Source organism: Ranitomeya imitator, chromosome 2 (genome assembly GCF_032444005.1).
Source record: "Ranitomeya imitator isolate aRanImi1 chromosome 2, aRanImi1.pri, whole genome shotgun sequence".
Lineage (NCBI taxonomy): Eukaryota > Metazoa > Chordata > Amphibia > Anura > Dendrobatidae > Ranitomeya > Ranitomeya imitator.
Genome location: NC_091283.1, coordinates 631,558,434 through 631,577,046, shown reverse-complemented (window position 1 = coordinate 631,577,046; position 18,613 = coordinate 631,558,434). Strand labels below are relative to the sequence as shown.

Below are 18,613 nucleotides of genomic sequence, written 5' to 3'. Positions count from 1 at the left end.
CACTGAGTAAGCACCGACCATTTCCGAAATTTCTGACAATATATTTCTGCTTCATCTTGCCCCTGAGAGAGAGCCAATAAAACTTTTTCAGCCTGAATCTCTAGGTTAGGTTCCTCATAGAGCAAACCCAATGCCAGAAAAAACGCATCCACATTGAGCAACGCAGGATCCCCTGGTGCCAATGCAAATGCCCAATTCTGAGGGTCACCCCGCAGGAAAGATATAACAATCTTGACCTGCTGAGCAGGGTCTCCAGAGGAGCGAGATTTCAAGGAAAGAAACAACTTGCAATTGTTCCTAAAATTCAGAAAACTAGATCTATCTCCAGCAAAGAACTCTGGGATAGGAATTCTAGGTTCAGACATAGGCGTATGTACAACAAAATCTTGTATATTTTGAACCTTAGCAGCAAGATTATTCAGGCTGGAAGCCAAACTCTGGACGTCCATGATAAACAGCTGAGGTCAGAGCCATTCAAAGATTAAGAGGAGGAAAGAAGCAGCCAAGCTGCAATTAAGGCTAGGCAGCAAACACTGAGGAGGGAAAAAAAAAAAAAAAAACTTCCTCAGACTACTTTTCCTCCTACTTCAGCCAAAACGATGACCAATTTTTTCGGGCCGGCTATACTGTCATGATCCCAATGGCAGGGGATCACAAAAGAACAAGCACAAAAACAAAACAAGCTCTAGGGTGATGGAACCTGAGCTGACCGCGATCCTGAACCTAAACACACAACTAGCAGTAGCCGGGGAACGTGCCTACGATGATTCCTAGACGTCTCACGCCAGCCGAAGGATTAACTTCCCCTATTAGAAGAAACACAGACCTCACTTGCCTCCAGAGAAACACCCCACAGAAATAGCAGCCCCCCACATGTAATAACGGTGAAATGAGAGGAAAGCACATACGTAGTTATGAAAATAGAATCAGCAAAAATGAGGCCCGCTAAAGCTAGATAGCAGAGGATACAAAAGTGAACTGCGCGGTCAGTGAAAAACCCTTCAAAAAACCATCCTGAAATTACTTGAACTCATGTGCCAACTCATGGAACATGAGGAGTAATTTCAGCCCACTAGAGCGACCAGCAGCAAGGAATCACATATCTGCAAGCTGGACTAAGACAAAAATAAAGCAAAACGTGGAACAGGAAAATCAAAACTTAGCTTGTCCTGAAGATAACAGACGCAGGGAGCAGAGGTAAAAAGACACGCTGATTACATTGATAGCCGGCGAGGAAATGACAAAAAAGCCAGGTTAAATAGGAAACTCCCATAACCTGATGGAACAGGTGGACACCAGAGACCGCAGAGAACACAAGTCACCCAGTACCATCAGTAACCACCAGAGGGAGCCCAAAAACAGAACTCACAACAGTTAATAGCGGTGGTAACGGAGTGAGTTACCCACGGCATAACGCGGTCTGTTACCGCTGGCATTAACCCTGTGTGAGCGGTGACTGCGGGGAGTATGGAGCGGGCGCCGGGCGCTGACTGCAGGGGAGGGACTAATCGGACTGTGGCCGTCGCTGATTGGTTGCGGCAGCCATGACAGGCAGCTGGCGAGACCAATCAGCGACTTGGATTCCATGACAGACAGAGGCCGCGACCAATGAATATCCGTGACAGACAGAAGAACAGACAGACAGACAGAAAGACGGAAGTGACCCTTAGACAATTATAGAGTAGATATTGGAGGCTATGTGGGGGGCTCATACTGTATATTGGAGATTGTGGGGGGCTCATACTGTATATTCCGTGGCTATGTGGGGGCTTATACGGTATGTAGGAGACTATATGAGGACGCATATCGTATATAGAGAGGCTATGTGGGGTTTATGGTGTGTATATAGAGAATCTATGTGGGGGCTCATATTGTGTATATAGGGGCTATGTTGGGGCTCATACTATACTGTATATAGAGGAGCTATGGTGGGGCTCATACTGTATATAGAGAGGGCTATGTGGGAGCTAACACTATATATTGAGGACTGTGTGTGGACCCATAAGGTGTATAGGGTATGTCAGCACCCTTTATTTTGCTCAATTGTAAATGATACCATTAATATTTACATAAATAATTAGAATTAACATATCAATATTGAGCAGAATTAATTTCAGCCTATTAGTTCGGCCCTCCACAACAGTTACGGTCTCTCATGTGGCCTCGGGAAAATTAATTGCCCACCCCTGATCTAGAGATACAAATGGAAGAAGAATTCACAAGTTAAAGAAACACTGACTACACAACCAGCGCTGGGTTCAGACAAAGTGGAGCCGCGCATAAAAGTTTAAAGTGGGGCTCCAAATGCTAACATATTGCAACATCACACAGAAACATTTACTTTGCATTTACATGGGCTGAGTTCAGGCCATTAAACGAGCACGATCGACAATTCTAAAGTCCTTTCGTGCTTTTTTCCCATCCTCTTTTTGCCGGCTGAGGAAGAATGATGGGGACAAAACGATCACTAATAGATCAATCTGTCCAGATACATGTAATGGTATCAGCAACACATATGCAGCTTGCACTGAGCGATGTGCTGCTGAGAAAAATTATTTTTGTTCTGGCATAAACAATAGAAAGCATTTTGCTCATTCATTGGGCTATTGCTGATGTTTACACCTATGGACTCCCATCTGTGCTACCGGTATTTATAAATGTGGATGCTAAACACACAGAGTACATACATACAAATACATGTATACACAGCACATACAGGCACGTACAGTACGTACATACAGATACATGTATACAGAGCAACTACATACAGACACATGCACACAGTGAGCATATACATACAGACACATGCATGGGTGGTGCACATACAATGATACCGACACATGCATGTATGGAGCACATACACACAGAGACATAGTATAATGGACACCATACAGCCCTTCAAACAGTATCATTGGCATCCACACAACCCTACAAACAGTGTAATGGCTACCACACAGCCCTCCACAGTATGATAGGCTCCACATAAACCTTACGGAAGGAAGAAAACTGGGAGAATGGCAACACATAACTAGCATATAAAACATCTGCTGCACAGATACAGGTCAAGGGGACAACCATAGCTGCAGAGAAGAAGATGGAGGTATCACTCATGTCCTGATGATGAGGTCATGCGTGACCTTTAAACGCATTGACTTTTAAACCTGTCTAAATGTTTTAATTTTACCAATTTTTGCATATCAGCAGTGCATGTGTGTTACCTCTGTCTTCCTCTCCACACAAACCTTCACAATGTATCATTGCTTGCATACAGTATAATGCTCCCACATAGCCCTCCATAAAGCATAAAAGCTCCCACATAGGCCCCATATAGTATAATGACCCCCAAATATTATAATAGCCTCCACATAACCCTCCAAATATAAAAGTCCACATATTGCCCTCTATATAGTATAATTGGCCCCATAGTCCTCCATATAGTATAATGCCCCCCATAGTCCTCCATATAGTATAATGCACCCCATAGTCTTCCATATAATATAATGCACCTCCCATAGTCCTCCACATAGTATAATCCACCCCATAGTCCTCCATATAGTATAATAAACCCCCTAGTACTCCATATAATATAATGCACCCCATAGTCCACAATATAGTATAATGCATATCCATAGTCCTCTATATAGTATAATGCACCCCATAATCCTCCATACAGTGTAGTGCAACCCATAATCCTCCATACAGTATAATGCACACCCCAAAGTCTTCAATATAGTATAATGCACACTCATACTCCTCCCTATAGTATATTTTCCTCATAGTCATCAATGTAGTATAATGCACCCCATAGTCCTCAATATAGTATAATGCACATCTTATAGTCCTCCATATAGTATGATGTATATCACATAATCTTCCATGCAGTATAATGCACACTCCATAGTCATCCATACATTACATATCGTATAATGTACACCTCATAGTCCTGCATACAGTATAATGAACACCCCATTGTCATCCGTACAGTATACAATTATTCAAACAATCGTCCAAAGGTAGAATTAATTTCAAAGTATAATCACAAACCAAAGGAGACAGTTTATATAACCACCACCTTAATGAAGCCAACCATAAGTAAAATACAAATTAATTTTATTAGAAACAAATCAAAACAGTACTGAAAAGGCTACATCAATAATACACAAAAACATACCCCTGGGGGGAAATAACCCAATAGAAAACGGACAAAAATAGGGCACAATATGAAAGTAATTAAAGCAGGTCACAATCAAAAAAGTGGGACAAAATACAAGGAATGCAAAATTATGAAACCCACATAGGGAAGAATCCCAGCTCACTAAGTGCTCGCAGCATCACTACCAATTATCTGTCCATGTGTGACATATATGTATATATCAATGTACTAAAGCCCACCTAAGTGTGACCGCCAATGTAAACAATATCCTCACATTCCAATATATAAAATATAAGGTACAATAGAAATTACCTATAAATGGATACCGATAGATGGAGGCTATAAAAGGCCCGAAGTCCGTGGGTCACCCCCCGCACCCCGACGTGCGTTTCACCCTTCTGCTTCTTCCGGAGGTATGACGTATAGGGTGACGAGTAGGGTGATGTATTTATAATACTAAAGGGCCAATGAGCTGCTGTGGTTAATTGTTCTGATACCACTCACATGTAAAGCGCCATGGAATAAATGGTGCTATAATACATAGTTACATAGTTATTAAGGTTGAAGGAAGACTATATGTCCATCTAGTTCAACCCATAGCCTAACCTAACATGTTGATCCAGAGGAAGGCAAAAAAAACCCATGTGCAAAGAGTAAGCTCCACATTGGGGAAAAAAATTCCTTCCCGACTCCACATACGGCAATCAGACTAGTTCCCTGGATCAACGCCCTATCAAGGAATCTAGTGTATATACCCTGTAACATTATACTTTTCCAGAAAGGTATCCAGTCCCCTCTTAAATTTAAGTAATGAATCACTCATTACAACATCATACGGCAGAGAGTTCCATAGTCTCACTGCTCTTACAGTAAAGAATCCGCGTCTGTTATTATGCTTAAACCTTTTTTCCTCCAACCGCAGAGGATGCCCCCTTGTCCCTGTTTCAGGTCTATGATTAAAAAGATCATCAGAAAGGTTTTTGTACTGTCCCCTCATATATTTATACATTAAAATAAGATCACCCCTTAGTCTTCGTTTTTCCAAACTAAATAGCCCCAAGTGTAATAACCTATCTTGGTATTGCAGACCCCCCAGTCCTCTAATAACCTTGGTCGCTCTTCTCTGCACCCGCTCCAGTTCAGCTATGTCTTTCTTAAACACCGGAGACCAGAACTGTGCACAGTATTCTAAGTGTGGTCGAACTAGTGACTTGTATAGAGGTAAAATTATGTTCTCCTCATGAGCATCTATGCCTCTTTTAATGCATCCCATTATTTTATTTGCATTTGTAGCAGCTGCCTGACACTGGCCACTGAATTTAAGTTTGTCATCCACCCATACACCCAGGTCTTTTTCATTGACGGTTTTGCCCAGAGTTTTAGAATTAAGCACATAATTATACATCTTATTACTTCTACCCAAGTGCATGACCTTACATTTATCCCCATTAAAGCTCATTTGCCATTTATCAGCCCAAGCTTCTAGTTTACATAAATCATCCTGTAATATAAAATTGTCCTCCTCTGTATTGATTACCCTGCAGAGTTTAGTGTCATCTGCAAATATTGAAATTCTACTCTGAATGCCCCCTACAAGGTCACTAATAAATATGTTAAAAAGAAGAGGGCCCAATACTGACCCCTGTGGTACCCCACTGCTAACCGCTACCCAGTCCGAGTGTGCTCCATTAATAACCACCCTTTGTTTCCTATCCCTGAGCCAGCTCTCAACCCACTTGCACATATTTTCCCCTATCCCCATTATTCTCATTTTATGTATCAACCTTTTGTGTGGCACCGTATCAAAAGCTTTTGAAAAGTCCATATACACTACATCCACTGGGTTCCCTTGGTCCAATCTGGAACTTACCTCTTCATAGAAACTGATCAAATTAGTCTGACATGAACGGTCCCTAGTAAACCCGTGCTGATACTGGGTCATGAGGTTATTCCTCTTCAGATACTCCAGTATAGCATCCCTTAGAATGCCCTCCAGTATTTTACCCACAGTAGAGGTTAAGCTTACTGGCCTATAATTTCCGAGTTCAGTTTTTGTCCCCTTTTTGAATATTGGCACCACATTTGCTATACGCCAGTCCTGTGGCACAGACCCTGTTATTATGGAGTCTTTAAAGATTAAAAATAATGGTCTATCAATGACTGTACTTAATTCCTGCAGTACTCGAGGGTGTATCCCATCCGGGCCCGGAGATTTGTCAATTTTAGTGATTTTTAGACGCCGCCGCACTTCCTGCTGGGTTAAGCAGGTGACATTTAATTGGGAATTTTTATCACTAGACATTTTGTCTGCCATGGGATTTTCTTGTGTAAATACTGATGAAAAAAAGTCATTTAGCATATTGGCTTTTTCCTCATCCTCATCCACCATCTCACCCAGACTATTTTTAATAATATATAATATTAATAATAATAAATAATAATAATACCGCAGTTCACAATAGGGAATTGCGCCTAAGTTGGAAATTTCTTGTCCCTTCAACATCACTGGTAGATGCATTGCTTTCCATTTCCGATGTACTAGAAATGTCTGATTGTGTTCTTGTCCTACTTTTTTGATTAACCTTGATTCCTTTCAGTTGCCACCTATATATCTTATTAGAATCATAATCTTCCACATCTCGCTGATATTTCTTTAGTTTGTGACCTGGGGTATCAGAACAATCGTTGATGGGAAATGAAGGAGGTGGATTTACAGCATTAAAACTCAAAAATATTAGTGACCTGAAGGTCATTGCTGTGGTGTCCAGCTATGTATCACATTTTCAGCAGGTCATAACAACCAAAGCTACTCTGCTAGGCACCAAAGACACTTGTTATGTAGGAGTGAAGAATTCTGAGACTTGCAATAATCAGACATTAAATGTGGTGTTTTGTTCTGAATTTGGGAAACCATTTGTATCAAGTTAATAGTTTTGGAAAAAAACATTTTTTATGCTCATATTCAAGTGAGGAGCACTGTGGAGCTACATGGTCCAGAGCTCCCTTTCTTGCACAGTTTTCAGAATAGCTCAGAACTGTCAATCAATGCTGCAGTAAGCAGAGCTGCATGATCCCTTAGGCTCGAGTCAAACTACCGTAGAATACAGACAAGTGCTATGCGAGAAGATATTGCATAGAACTCGGCCCCGTGTTAATCTATTGGGCAGCTCACATCACCGTTTATTTTATTTGGCGTGTTTAGCGTGCGTGTAAAACCGAGTCACCAAGACCCAGCCGAGACTAGCAAATGCAAGCCTATGGGTGCGAGAAAAAAAATTTGAGTGCTGTTCGATTTTTACGCAGCGGTGTCCTTTGAAAAGCCGGCAATTCATGTGATATATACATGTCAGTGACAAATCCAATTAGTACAGTGTGTGTGTAAATTACTGGACATGTATTTCATTAATAAAAGATTATGTTTCAGAAAAAAATGACATGGGTTCCCACGTAATTTTCATAACCAGAAGAGGGAAAGCCGACGGCTGAGGGCAGATGTTTAAGGGGGGTAATACCCATGGAGCTTCCCGGGTTATTAATATCAGCTCACAGCTGTATAATTAGCCTTTACTGGCTATTAAAATGGGGGACCTGAAAAAAATTATGCAGGGTCCCCCTATAATTAATAACCAGCAAAGGCTATGCAGACAGATGCAGGCTGATATTAATAGCCTAGGAAGTGGCCATGGATACTGGCCCCCCTCCCCAGGCTAAAAACATCAGCTCTCAGCCATCCCAGAAAAGATGCATCTCTAAGATGCACCAATTCTGGCACTTAGCCTCGCTCTTCCCACTTGCCCTGTAGCGGTGGCAAGTGGGGTGATAGTTGGAAGGGTGATGTCACCCTTTCTCCCAAAGGCTCCCTCCTACACTGTGGGAGAAAGGGTGCTCCGCACAACACATGCCTTGCCCTCGATGCCCTGAACACCTCATTTGCAGATGAACATGAGGATGATTTTCTCCAAAACTAAACAGCAAATCTTTAAATGAAAAATACAACTCTTCCTAGTGTAAGATGTCTTACAAGTACCTTTGCTTACTTTGATACATATTTTGGAGCAGACAAGCTCCCTGTAAATCACCTGCTGCTCCAGCACCAGTATCACTGTGGCCCCTCATCCATTCTCTATTTATATTGTGACAATGATGATAAACCATATAATCATGTGACATCTGCAGTAAAATAATGGTGGCGGACAGCAAATTACTACCATGACCATGTGTTGTTACAATGGGGGACTATGGAGCATCAGTCTTGGTGTTTTGCAGTCCTATACCGGACATGAATCCTATGTCCCTTATGTTGCCCTTTCACAAAGTTCCGCATCTAAACATACATGGCTGAGGAGAAATTGACTAGTACCGTAGAAGAGTCCACCAGCAGTTTTCCACCGATTGTATGAAGGGATTATGGAGCTCCAAACAGATGCTTCTGCATACTACTACTTTCGCATAATACTGCTTTTGCATACAACTACTTCCGCATACTACTACTTTCGCATACTACCAGGCCCCAACTGCAGTTCTTCCAGCTACAGCTACAAACCATTAGAGCTTGGTGGACCCCTCTTTCTCCCGGAACCCTGATCAGCTGAAGGCTTTTAGTCTGTCCATGATTCTGATGCCTAGTAATAGTATTACTAAGACAAAGGGGAATTACTTTACATTTATCAACATAAAATGTCATTTTCTATGTTACTGCCCAAGCTGTAATATTTTACAGTACAATCAACTTTTGAAATAACTGTTTTCATCATAGCAATTTATATTCCTGGCATGCTGTTCCTTTAGTGGATTGTATGGCTAAATCTCGTGCTTCATTGTGGCAAACAGATTATTTTTATCCCACTTAGAAAGGAAGCAAATGGGGAAATGAGAGAAAATAAGTAATTTTGTTGACATTATAATACAATTATTCAACATGACTCAATGAGGGGCATAGCTATGGCTGTGAGAGGGGTGCCCCGAAGCCCCTTGGCCCCATAAAAACACAATAGTATATAAATAGTAAATGATCACTAATAGTGATGAGCGAGTGTGCTCGTTACTCGAGTTTCTCTGAGCGTGCTCTGGTGGCCTCTGAGTATTTCGGCGTGCTCGGAGATATAGTTTGTGTGATGCAGCTGCATGATTTGTGGCTGCTAGACAGCTTGAATAATTGTGGAGATTCCCTAGCAAACAGGCAATCCCCACATGTATTCAAGCTGTCTAGCAGCCGCAAATCATGCAGCTGCATCACACAAACTAAATCTCCGAGCATGCCGAAATACTCGGAGACCACCCGAGCATGCTCAGAGAAACTCGAGTAACGAGCATACTCGCTCATCACTAAGGCTACGTTCACATTTGCGTTGTGCGGTGCTGCGTCGGCGACACAACGCACAATGCATGCAAAAACGCATGCAAAACGCAGCTTTTTGTGACGCATGCGTTCATTTTTCCATGATTTTTGGCGCAGAAAAAACTGCATCATGCAGCGTTTTCTGTTGCGCCAAAAAGACGCATGCGTCACAAAACGCAAGACAATGCATGTCCATGTGCCCCCCATGTTAAATATAGGGGCGCATGGCGCATGCCTTGCCGCGGCTGTGCCTGACGCAGCCCCGCACAACGCTAATGTGAACGTAGCATAATAACTAACCATGTTACAGATGTTTGCGTTGCAGCCCAAGCACTTTCAGGGGAACCTGTCAAAACCATGAGTTGCGTGAATCAGAGTCTGGTGGCAGGACTGCAGCCAGGTAAATTTTTTCTGAAATGATCTGGTGTATCAGAGAAAAATTAGTTTGAAGAGCTGCCACATCACTCTGGGTCATTGATGGGTCTCTCCCATGTGTGTACTTAGCGAGAGACCTATCAATCAACTAGAGAGGTGAAGGGAGAAGCCAGAAGGACCATCTGGAGAGTGGAGGGTAATCTGACGCTGCGCCTGGCCAGCTTCTCCCAGCACCACTCTAGTTGATTGATAGGTCTTTTGCTAAGCACAAACATTGGAGAGACCTGTCAATCAACTAAAGTGAAGCAGCAAGAAGCAGGCTGAGGGAAGCAACGGACTAGTCCCATCTCTAAGGAGGGCGAAAAAAATGGTGATCTGCTCACCTTCGCTGGACGCTATGCTTTGAATAACGGTTGCCAACTCGAAATGCGCAAGATTATGAATCGTAACTATTTTTTTATCTTTTTATTCATTTTCACCACGTTTCAAATTGCACAGAAAAATGTTATGTTTTAACATTTTTTCATTGGTTCTGCAGCCCCGTCCTCCTGGTTCTTCTTTCCTAGTCCTTTCTCTGCCTATGGTCCAACGGCCAGATATTCAAACTGAGTTTTCCATGAAACATGTAGCATTTCAGAGAAAAACATACCTTGCTGTAAACAGGCTCTGATTCGGGCAGCAAGAATTTGTTTCAGAACACTTATGCCTTCTGGCAGCAGTTTGAAAGAAAAACAAACTGTGCTTTACTCACCCTCCTGAGGTCAAGCACTGATTCTCCGCTGCTGCTCTCGGTGTTTGTTGTCTGCAGTTCTGATGTCACGATGACAGCACTGCAGGCAATCAAATCTGAGCTGAGCTTACTGACTGGCTGCAACGCTGTCTATGTGAAGTCGCAGCGGTGGACTCGAGGATGGTGAGTAAAGCATGGTTGATTTTTTAGAAAAAATTGCATCTTTGACAATAGGGCGTGAAAAACAATGCAGCAGAATTTTGCTAAAATCTTATGACTTTGAAGTTATTTTCATAGACCTACCTTCTGTGGAGAGGGCAATAAGAAGGGTTGCTGTTGTATATAGACAACTAGAGAAGAAGAGCATTATATAGGAATTTTAAATTCAAAACAAATGGAATAATATAAGAGAACAATATACATATATCATAATAGGGGGTCTTAATAAAAGTCACCCTAATGTTATTTTAGCATTGAAGCACTAAAAGAATTACATGTGATCACTATGATTGTCTGTCAAGAGATCCTTAAACTTTATTATGAATAATGTGTGCTTTTGCATGTGCATTGCATTTTTATCTGTATTAGTGCCACCATGCTATTTTTTCTGTGGCTGGATTGTTGGTCCACCTTCAGCAGATTCCCTGCTCACGCTGTGTAATCATCTGACAGTGACAAGACTAATAGTATTGGGTAATGACAGGAGAAATGGAGCATGTGCAGTAATGGTAACAAGCAGGAATGGAGAGATGGATGTAGGTAGATGGATGGGTAGATAGATAGTTAGATAGATAGATAGATAGATAGATAGATAGATAGATAGATAGATAGATAGATAGATAGATAGATAGATAGATAGATAGATAGTGTAGTGCAGCAGGGTTGGTGCAGTGCAACAGATAGGCAGGAACTACAGAAAAGTTCAAAGTAAATGTATTTTGATGTCCAAAAACTGTCCTCCGGATCGCAGCCGAGTTTCCGTAAACACAATCCAGAACTCAAAACCCGTTGCCGTGGACAATGGCACCGCCGTGTCTTTTGGGTGCGTCAGCCGCCTGGAAGTCCCTGGCTCTATGTTAGCTTCACACAGTTCTAAGTTGCACAGAGACTCCTGCTCTGCAGCTTGCAAACTCCAAACTAATACACCCAAGGCAAAACTGACAGATTTAAATGGAATCATGGCCACAGGGCCACTTCCAAAGCCCGGAATGGAGAGAGGGATTCACCCCACTACCAAACCTGCAAATCCCTCTAAAAATAAAAGCCCTTAATGGGTTTTCCTAAAAATCTGACTGAGTCGGTCACTACTTGGACCCAATGAATTCTTTCTTTTATTTTGCCTTGTGACTCACAGGTGTCCTGTTGTGAACACAAGGCACTCCAGCAGGTTTAATACGTCTCCGTCAGCATCCTGGGGGATACATATTGACTCTCGCATATGATCCCCCTCACTGCCTCACATATCCCCGCCTCTGTTTAAACTTGTGGGGTTGAACACTTGTCACCATACTGGGTACCCTGGACAGGGCATCCACATTCTCTTGCACCTTCCCTGCACGATGTTCCACAGTGAAATTGAAATTTTGCAGAGACAGGAACCAACTGGTGTCCCGAGCATTCCCCTCCTTGGCATTTCTCATCCAGACCAGGGGTGAATGATCTTTCACCATTCAAAATGGTCGACTGAGCAAATAATACACGCTATTATTTTTCTCGGATGAGTTTCCTACTTAGGTAAGGGACCAGATGTTCCTCTCCGTTCACCTCCTGCAACAGGACCGCTTCAGGCCAAGGTTAGAGGCGTCCATCTGCATGATGAAGTCTCTTTTGAAGTTGGGGCTGATGAGAATGGGCTGTCTGCACAGCGCCACCTTCATAGACTGGTATGCTTCCTCCACTTGAAGGTTCCACCGCATCATGACCAATTTTTTTCCCTTTAGGAGATCGATTAGGAGTGTTGTTCTCCCAGAAAAATTAGGTACAAACCTCCGGTAATACCCAACGATGCCGAGAAATGCTTTCACCTGTTTGGCGGTAACAGGTCAGGGCCAGCTCAGTATGGACTCGATTTTATTTATTTAGGGTTTGATAACACCATGGCCGATCAAGTATCCTAAGTATCGGGCTTCCTCGAGCCCTAGCGCACATTTCTTGGGATTCGCTCTCAAGCCCGCGGCTTTGAGCGAATTCACTACCGCTTGTCCCCGGGACAAGTAGGTATGCCATTCAGTACTAAAGATGATGATGTCATCCAAGTATGGTGACGCATACTACCAAACCTGCAAATCCCTCTAAAAATAAAAACCCTTAACGGATTTTCCTAAAAATCTGACAGAGTCACTATTTGAACCCAATCCACTCTTTCTTTTACTTTGCCTTGTGACTCACAGGTGTCCTGCTGTGAACACAAGGCACTCCAGAAGGTTTAATAGGACTCCATCCGGAGGCCAAAATTACCCAGCATGTTCTCACATTTGCAATTTATAATCTGTGCTGCCAAGGCTGCAGGCACAGATTTTTTTGTTTCTGTCTAGGTTCATCTATGAGTAAATCAAGTCATTGAGTTCTCACTTACATGGCAATAAACCTCGTCACCGCCGTTCCAAATCGATCAAACACATAACCACCTGCAAAAGTCATGGCGCTGTTCATGAAAGCTGCCACTGTAAATATTAGCGAGAAACGCTCATCCTGGGAAGGGCAACCTATAAAAAAATATATATATGTTAATTTTTTGTTGGATGCTTTGGAGACTTGTTGCCTATTAAGTATGACTTGATGCATATGTGTATCTCCTTTTTATAGTATTGACATATACAATGGGTACGGAAAGTATTCAGACCTCTTTTAATTTTTCACTATTTGTTTCATTGCAGCCTTTTGGCAAAAAAGTTCATTTCTTCACATTAATGTACACTCTGCACCCAATCTTGACTGAAAAAAACAGAAATGTAGAAATTTTTGCAAATTTAATGAAAAGAAAAACTGAAATATCACATGGTCAGAAGTATTCAGACCATTTGCTCAGACACTCATATTTAAGTCACATGCTGTCTATTTCCTTATGATCCTCCTTGAGATGGTTCTACGCCTTCATTGGAGTCCAGCTGTGTTTAATTAAACTGATAGGACTTGATTTGGAAAGGCACACACCTGTATATATAAGACCTCACAGCTCACAGTGCATGTCAGGCTAAATAAGAATCATTGAGGTCAAAGGAACTGGCCAAGGAGCTCAGAGACAAAATTGTGGCAAGGCACAGATCTGGCCAAGGTTACAACAGAATTTCTGCAGTACTGAAGGTTCCTAAGAGCACAGTGGCCTCCATAGTCCTTAAATTGAAGAAGTGTTGGACCACCAGAAGTCTTCCTAGACCTGGCTGTCCAGCCAAACTGAGCAAATTTTAATAAATTTGCAAAAATTATTTAATTTCTGTTTTTTTTCAGTCGAGATGGGATGCAGAGTGTACATTAATGAGAAAAATGTTTTTTGAATTTACCAAACGGCTGCAATGAAACAAAGAGTGAAAAATGTAAAGGGGTCTGAATACTTTCGGTACCCACTGTATAGAGTCCGGTAATAATATTCTGCTATTGAAAAAATGTATACCTCCCTAGATATCGGGCAATGGAGAATTTCTACAGTGCAATAAATCCTTTGCTTTTAATAAATATTTAGGCAATTAAGGGTCATTGTATACCTTCTGTAGGGCAATTAATCAATTCACTGACCTAACTAACACTGCATTCAAGGATCCTGTCCAAGATAAATGGTGTATTAGAAATTCCTCTGGTACTTATCATTTGGGGCGAATACCCCACTAACCCCTTTGGGCAAACCCTTCATTTATAATACGGGATCATTCACAGATCAGCATTTCATGTACTGTACGTGTGTTATCTGTTTTTATAAGGGATAGCACACTTACCAATTACAGTCTCTGGCCCCTTTTACAACTATTTTTCTGTGCGCCAATTGTCACCATACAAAAAAACAAATTAGAGACATGCTAACTTAGGTGAATAGGTCAACAATGTATGAATACTCCGGTTTTACATTGGCTTTACACTTGCAGACAATCTATCACATTTCCCAACAAATATAATGGAGAGGCATTAGGCTTCATTTGTGATTCCTAACAATTATTTCATTAGAAAGAAGTACTACTTTGACATAGAGAAGAAAGTTATTACCACCTGTTGTGGTCAGTAGAGAACAGCAAGTTTGTTTGATGTGAATTTAATTTGCCTCAGGTAATACAAAAAAGTTGGATTAATCAGAATCCAAATGTTTTGCACTTCACCTCATGTGAATTCATCAAAATGGCAGCCAGTCATTTCGGCTTGATCAGCAGGTCAAAAGTGACCAGGTTTTGCTTTCATTTTATTGGCACTGAGTCCATCAGTCTTTTTAAAAAAAAAATAAAAAAAACGCCATTTAGAAATATGAGCTGTTATTCAGTGCTATTTTTTATGATCTTTACCAAGGGGTCGTGGTTCAAAGAGTAATAATGCAAAACAGACTAAAGACACCCCAGAGAACACTGAACAACACACCCATGTGAAGTCCATAAAAACTAGCATCAAATATAAAATGTCCTCTTTTTTAAAATTGTAACAAAAGGATGCATTTCTGCTGAGATTCCTTCAAGAAATGTACGGATGGGAGTGGGGCGCCATTGGCTTCATCTACTTAGGGCACCAAAATACTTTTTTCCAGCCATGGCTAAGCAAAACAAAACTGCAGGTGTGTGTTCTGGGTTTGTCTCTCTCCCGTCATGTTCCCTCCTCCGCTTAGAGCTCTGGAGGAATCTCATTTTCATTGCTGGTTCCCTAAAACGCTGTGTATTTTATACAACAAATCCTCACCGAAAATCGCAACAAAAATGCAATGTGTGTACATAACGATATAGATTTTTGCAGCATTTTCACTAATTTAAATAATAGGGAAAAAACACAGCAAAAACACGTCCAAAACATGCACCATTTCTGCACCTATTGTCTAAATTACTTTTTGTGTGTGCTTTTGACAATGCGGTTTTTGCCTCTGTTTGGTGCGTCATTCTTAAATAAAGCTGCCTTGTTTTTGAAACGTTCTGGCATTTTGATTTCACTGAAGTCCATTGACATACTTAGGTGTGGATTACATGCCTTTTCATGCGTCTCTGCTGCGGAAACGCACTGAAAACACATGTGTGTTTTTTACCTACTGATTTTACGCATCTATTGTAAAGGTACCTTCACACTAAACGACGCTGCAGCGATCCTGACAACGATCCGGATCGCTGCAGCGTTGCTGTTTGGTCGCTGGAGAGCTGTCACACAGACACGATCCCGAGGTCCCCGGGTAACCAGGGTAAACATCGGGTTACTAAGCGCAAGGCCGCGCTTAGTAACCCGATGTTTACCCTGGATACCATCCTAAAAGTAAAAAAAACAAACGCTACATACTTACCTTCCGCTGTCTGTCCCCGGCGCTGTGCTTCTCTGTACTGGCTGTGAGCACAGCGGCCGGAAAGCAGAGCGGTGACGTCACCGCTGTGCTTTCCGGCCGCTGTGCTCACAGTGAGTGCAGGAAAGCACAGCGCCGGGGACAGACAGCGGAAGGTAAGTATGTAGCGTTTGTTTTTTTTACTTTTAGGATGGTAACCAGGGTAAACATCGGGTTACTAAGCGCGGCCTTGCGCTTAGTAACCTGATGTTTACCCTGGTTACTAGCGAAGACATTGCTGAATCGGTGTCACACACACCGATTCAGCGATGTCAGCGGGAGAGCCAGCGACCAAAGAAAGTGCTGGCCCTCTAGCCCCGACCAACGACATCACAGCAGGATTCTGATCGCTGCTGCATGTCAAACTGAACGATATCGCTAGCGAGGACGCTGCAACGTCACGGATCGCTAGCGATATCGTTTAGTGTGAAGGTACCTTACGTCACTTTTTAAATAATCTTTATTAAAGGGAACCTGTCACCCCCCTCCACCCCACCCCAGGCATTTTTAACTAAAAGAGCCTCCTTGTGCAGCACTAATGCTGCATTCTGTCAAGGTGGCTCTTTTAGTTGGGGTCCCTTCCTACGCTAAAATATTTGTTTTTATAATTAGTCCCTCATGTCTGTAGTTTGTCAGGAGGGCATGTCTTTTCCCCCCTGACACAAACGCCTCCTAGCCATCACTCAATGCTCCGTGCGCCGCCTCCACTTCCTCCATTAACGTCCCCGGTGCCTACGCTGTAATTTTTTTTTCGGGCATGCGCAGTTTGACCTGCCCTTCGACTCATTCAACTTACAGCGCAGGTGCCGGGGACATTAATTGAAGAAGTGGAGGTGGCTCACGGCGTGCGGAGGATTGAGTGACGGCTGGGAGGAATTTGTGTCAGGGGGAAAGACATGCCCCCTTGACAAACTACAGGTATGAGGGACTAATTATAGTAGGAATGACAGAATGCAGCATTAGTGCAGCACAAGGTGGCTCTTTTAGTTACAAACGCCTGGGGGGGTGACAGGTTCCCTCTAAAATGCTCTAACATTTTTATTATTAACCAAAGGTAACCAACCACGAATGTATGTAGGAGTCCATAGATTGTAAAGGTTTTGTCTTGTCAGAGACAATATCTTTCAAAATGCCTCCTTCCACATTCAAGCCAACAGCTCATTTTGTTGTGAAAGGCCACAACCAAGAAGCACTCAACTTGCAGCAATAGATGAATTACCGACAACTTCAGCAATTTTTAAAAGTGTATTTTGAATACAAGGAGGCCTTAAAGGGAATCTGTCAGCAGGATTTCACACCCCAAACTATTTATATGCGCATATAGCTCTTTCAAAGAAAAGTACAGCAATACCTTTATGTGACCAGTCTGTTCCTTCATTACTGAGATATCAGCATTTGAATTGATATGCAAATGAGGCTGAAAAGCTATTGTCGTTCTGAAACCGTTGTCACTCCAGCTCTATTCCCCAACCCAGCACTGCCGCCTCCTCCTGCTTGACTATCGGCTCCTTTGCCTGAAGTCACACAATATAGAGGTTGTCAGTCAAGCCAGTCAACCAGGAGGAGGATGTGCTGGGCATGGAATAGCACTGGCGTGACACTACCATAGCTCTCCAGCCTCATTTTTATTTCAATTCAAATGATGATTTCTCAGTAACAGAGGAACTGACTGGCCATGTAAAGGTACTTCCGGACTTGTCTTGGAAAGAACTACATGAGTATATAAATAGTTTGGGTAGTGAAAACCTGCTGACAGATTTACTTTAAGTCCATTAGCGTGGCTCTCTATACTTGTGCATAGAAGGGTGTCTCAGACTGGGGACCCCAAACCATGATACCGATATGTCATAATACCGCCACTTCACGCATAAAGAGTTACTGCATTTCACTTCACAAATATTTCCACAACATACACCGCTGAACTATTTAAATAATTCTGTTAGGTTTTCGTAGGTCATTTCTCAGTTGCCGCCCTCTTAAACTTGAATTGACTGCTATATTTTAATTATTTTTAAAATATTTTCCTTGATATTTTACTTACCTCCAGTAGCATTGGTGGTGTTATTCCCTTGCTCCAGACACAGATTCTGAAAGTAATTCTCTGCCTTTAGCACAAATACAAGGGATGCCCACCCAAAGGTGACCCCAGCAAAACAAATGCATTCTATGAGTCCTGTAATTAGAGTCAGCACATACTGGCAACGCATCTCTGCTGGAGAGAAAGAAAATTTAATAAAATTACCACAAACAGCAGATACTTCACAGTTACATAGTTACATAGTTACGAAGGTTGAGAAAAAGACACAGGTCCATCAACTTCAACCTTTCTCCACCAGTTATAGATTATCTCTCCTTAGAATTATTTATAGCCCACAATGCCATTTGTTGTGAGAAACGCATCCACAGTCTGACTGCTCTAAATGTAAAGAACTCTTTCCTATTTAGCTGTCGGAATCGCTTTTCTTCCACCCATAATGAGTATCCCCTGGTCTTCAGTATGGTCCTTAGAAGGAATAAGTCATGTGC

General features: G+C 42.2%; 1 protein-coding gene across 8 annotated transcripts in view; it reads right to left on the bottom strand.

Moving 5' to 3' along the window:
- SLC43A3 (solute carrier family 43 member 3) overlaps positions 1–18,613 on the bottom strand; it is an 80,080-nt gene that overhangs the window by 43,694 nt on the left and 17,773 nt on the right. For 4 of the 8 annotated variants that reach the window (XM_069752611.1, XM_069752606.1, XM_069752605.1 and 1 more), the window contains 3 exons: positions 18,129–18,299; positions 13,172–13,301; positions 10,900–10,946 (listed from right to left, as the gene is read on the bottom strand). In XM_069752611.1, the coding sequence (XP_069608712.1) occupies positions 10,900–10,946; positions 13,172–13,301; positions 18,129–18,294 (343 nt within the window). In that variant the 5' untranslated portion in view covers positions 18,295–18,299. Of the gene's footprint in view, positions 1–10,899; positions 10,947–13,171; positions 13,302–14,525; positions 14,655–18,128; positions 18,300–18,613 lie in introns of those variants that run through there. The other 4 variants (XM_069752609.1, XM_069752610.1, XM_069752612.1 and 1 more) reach the window with 2 other exon arrangements.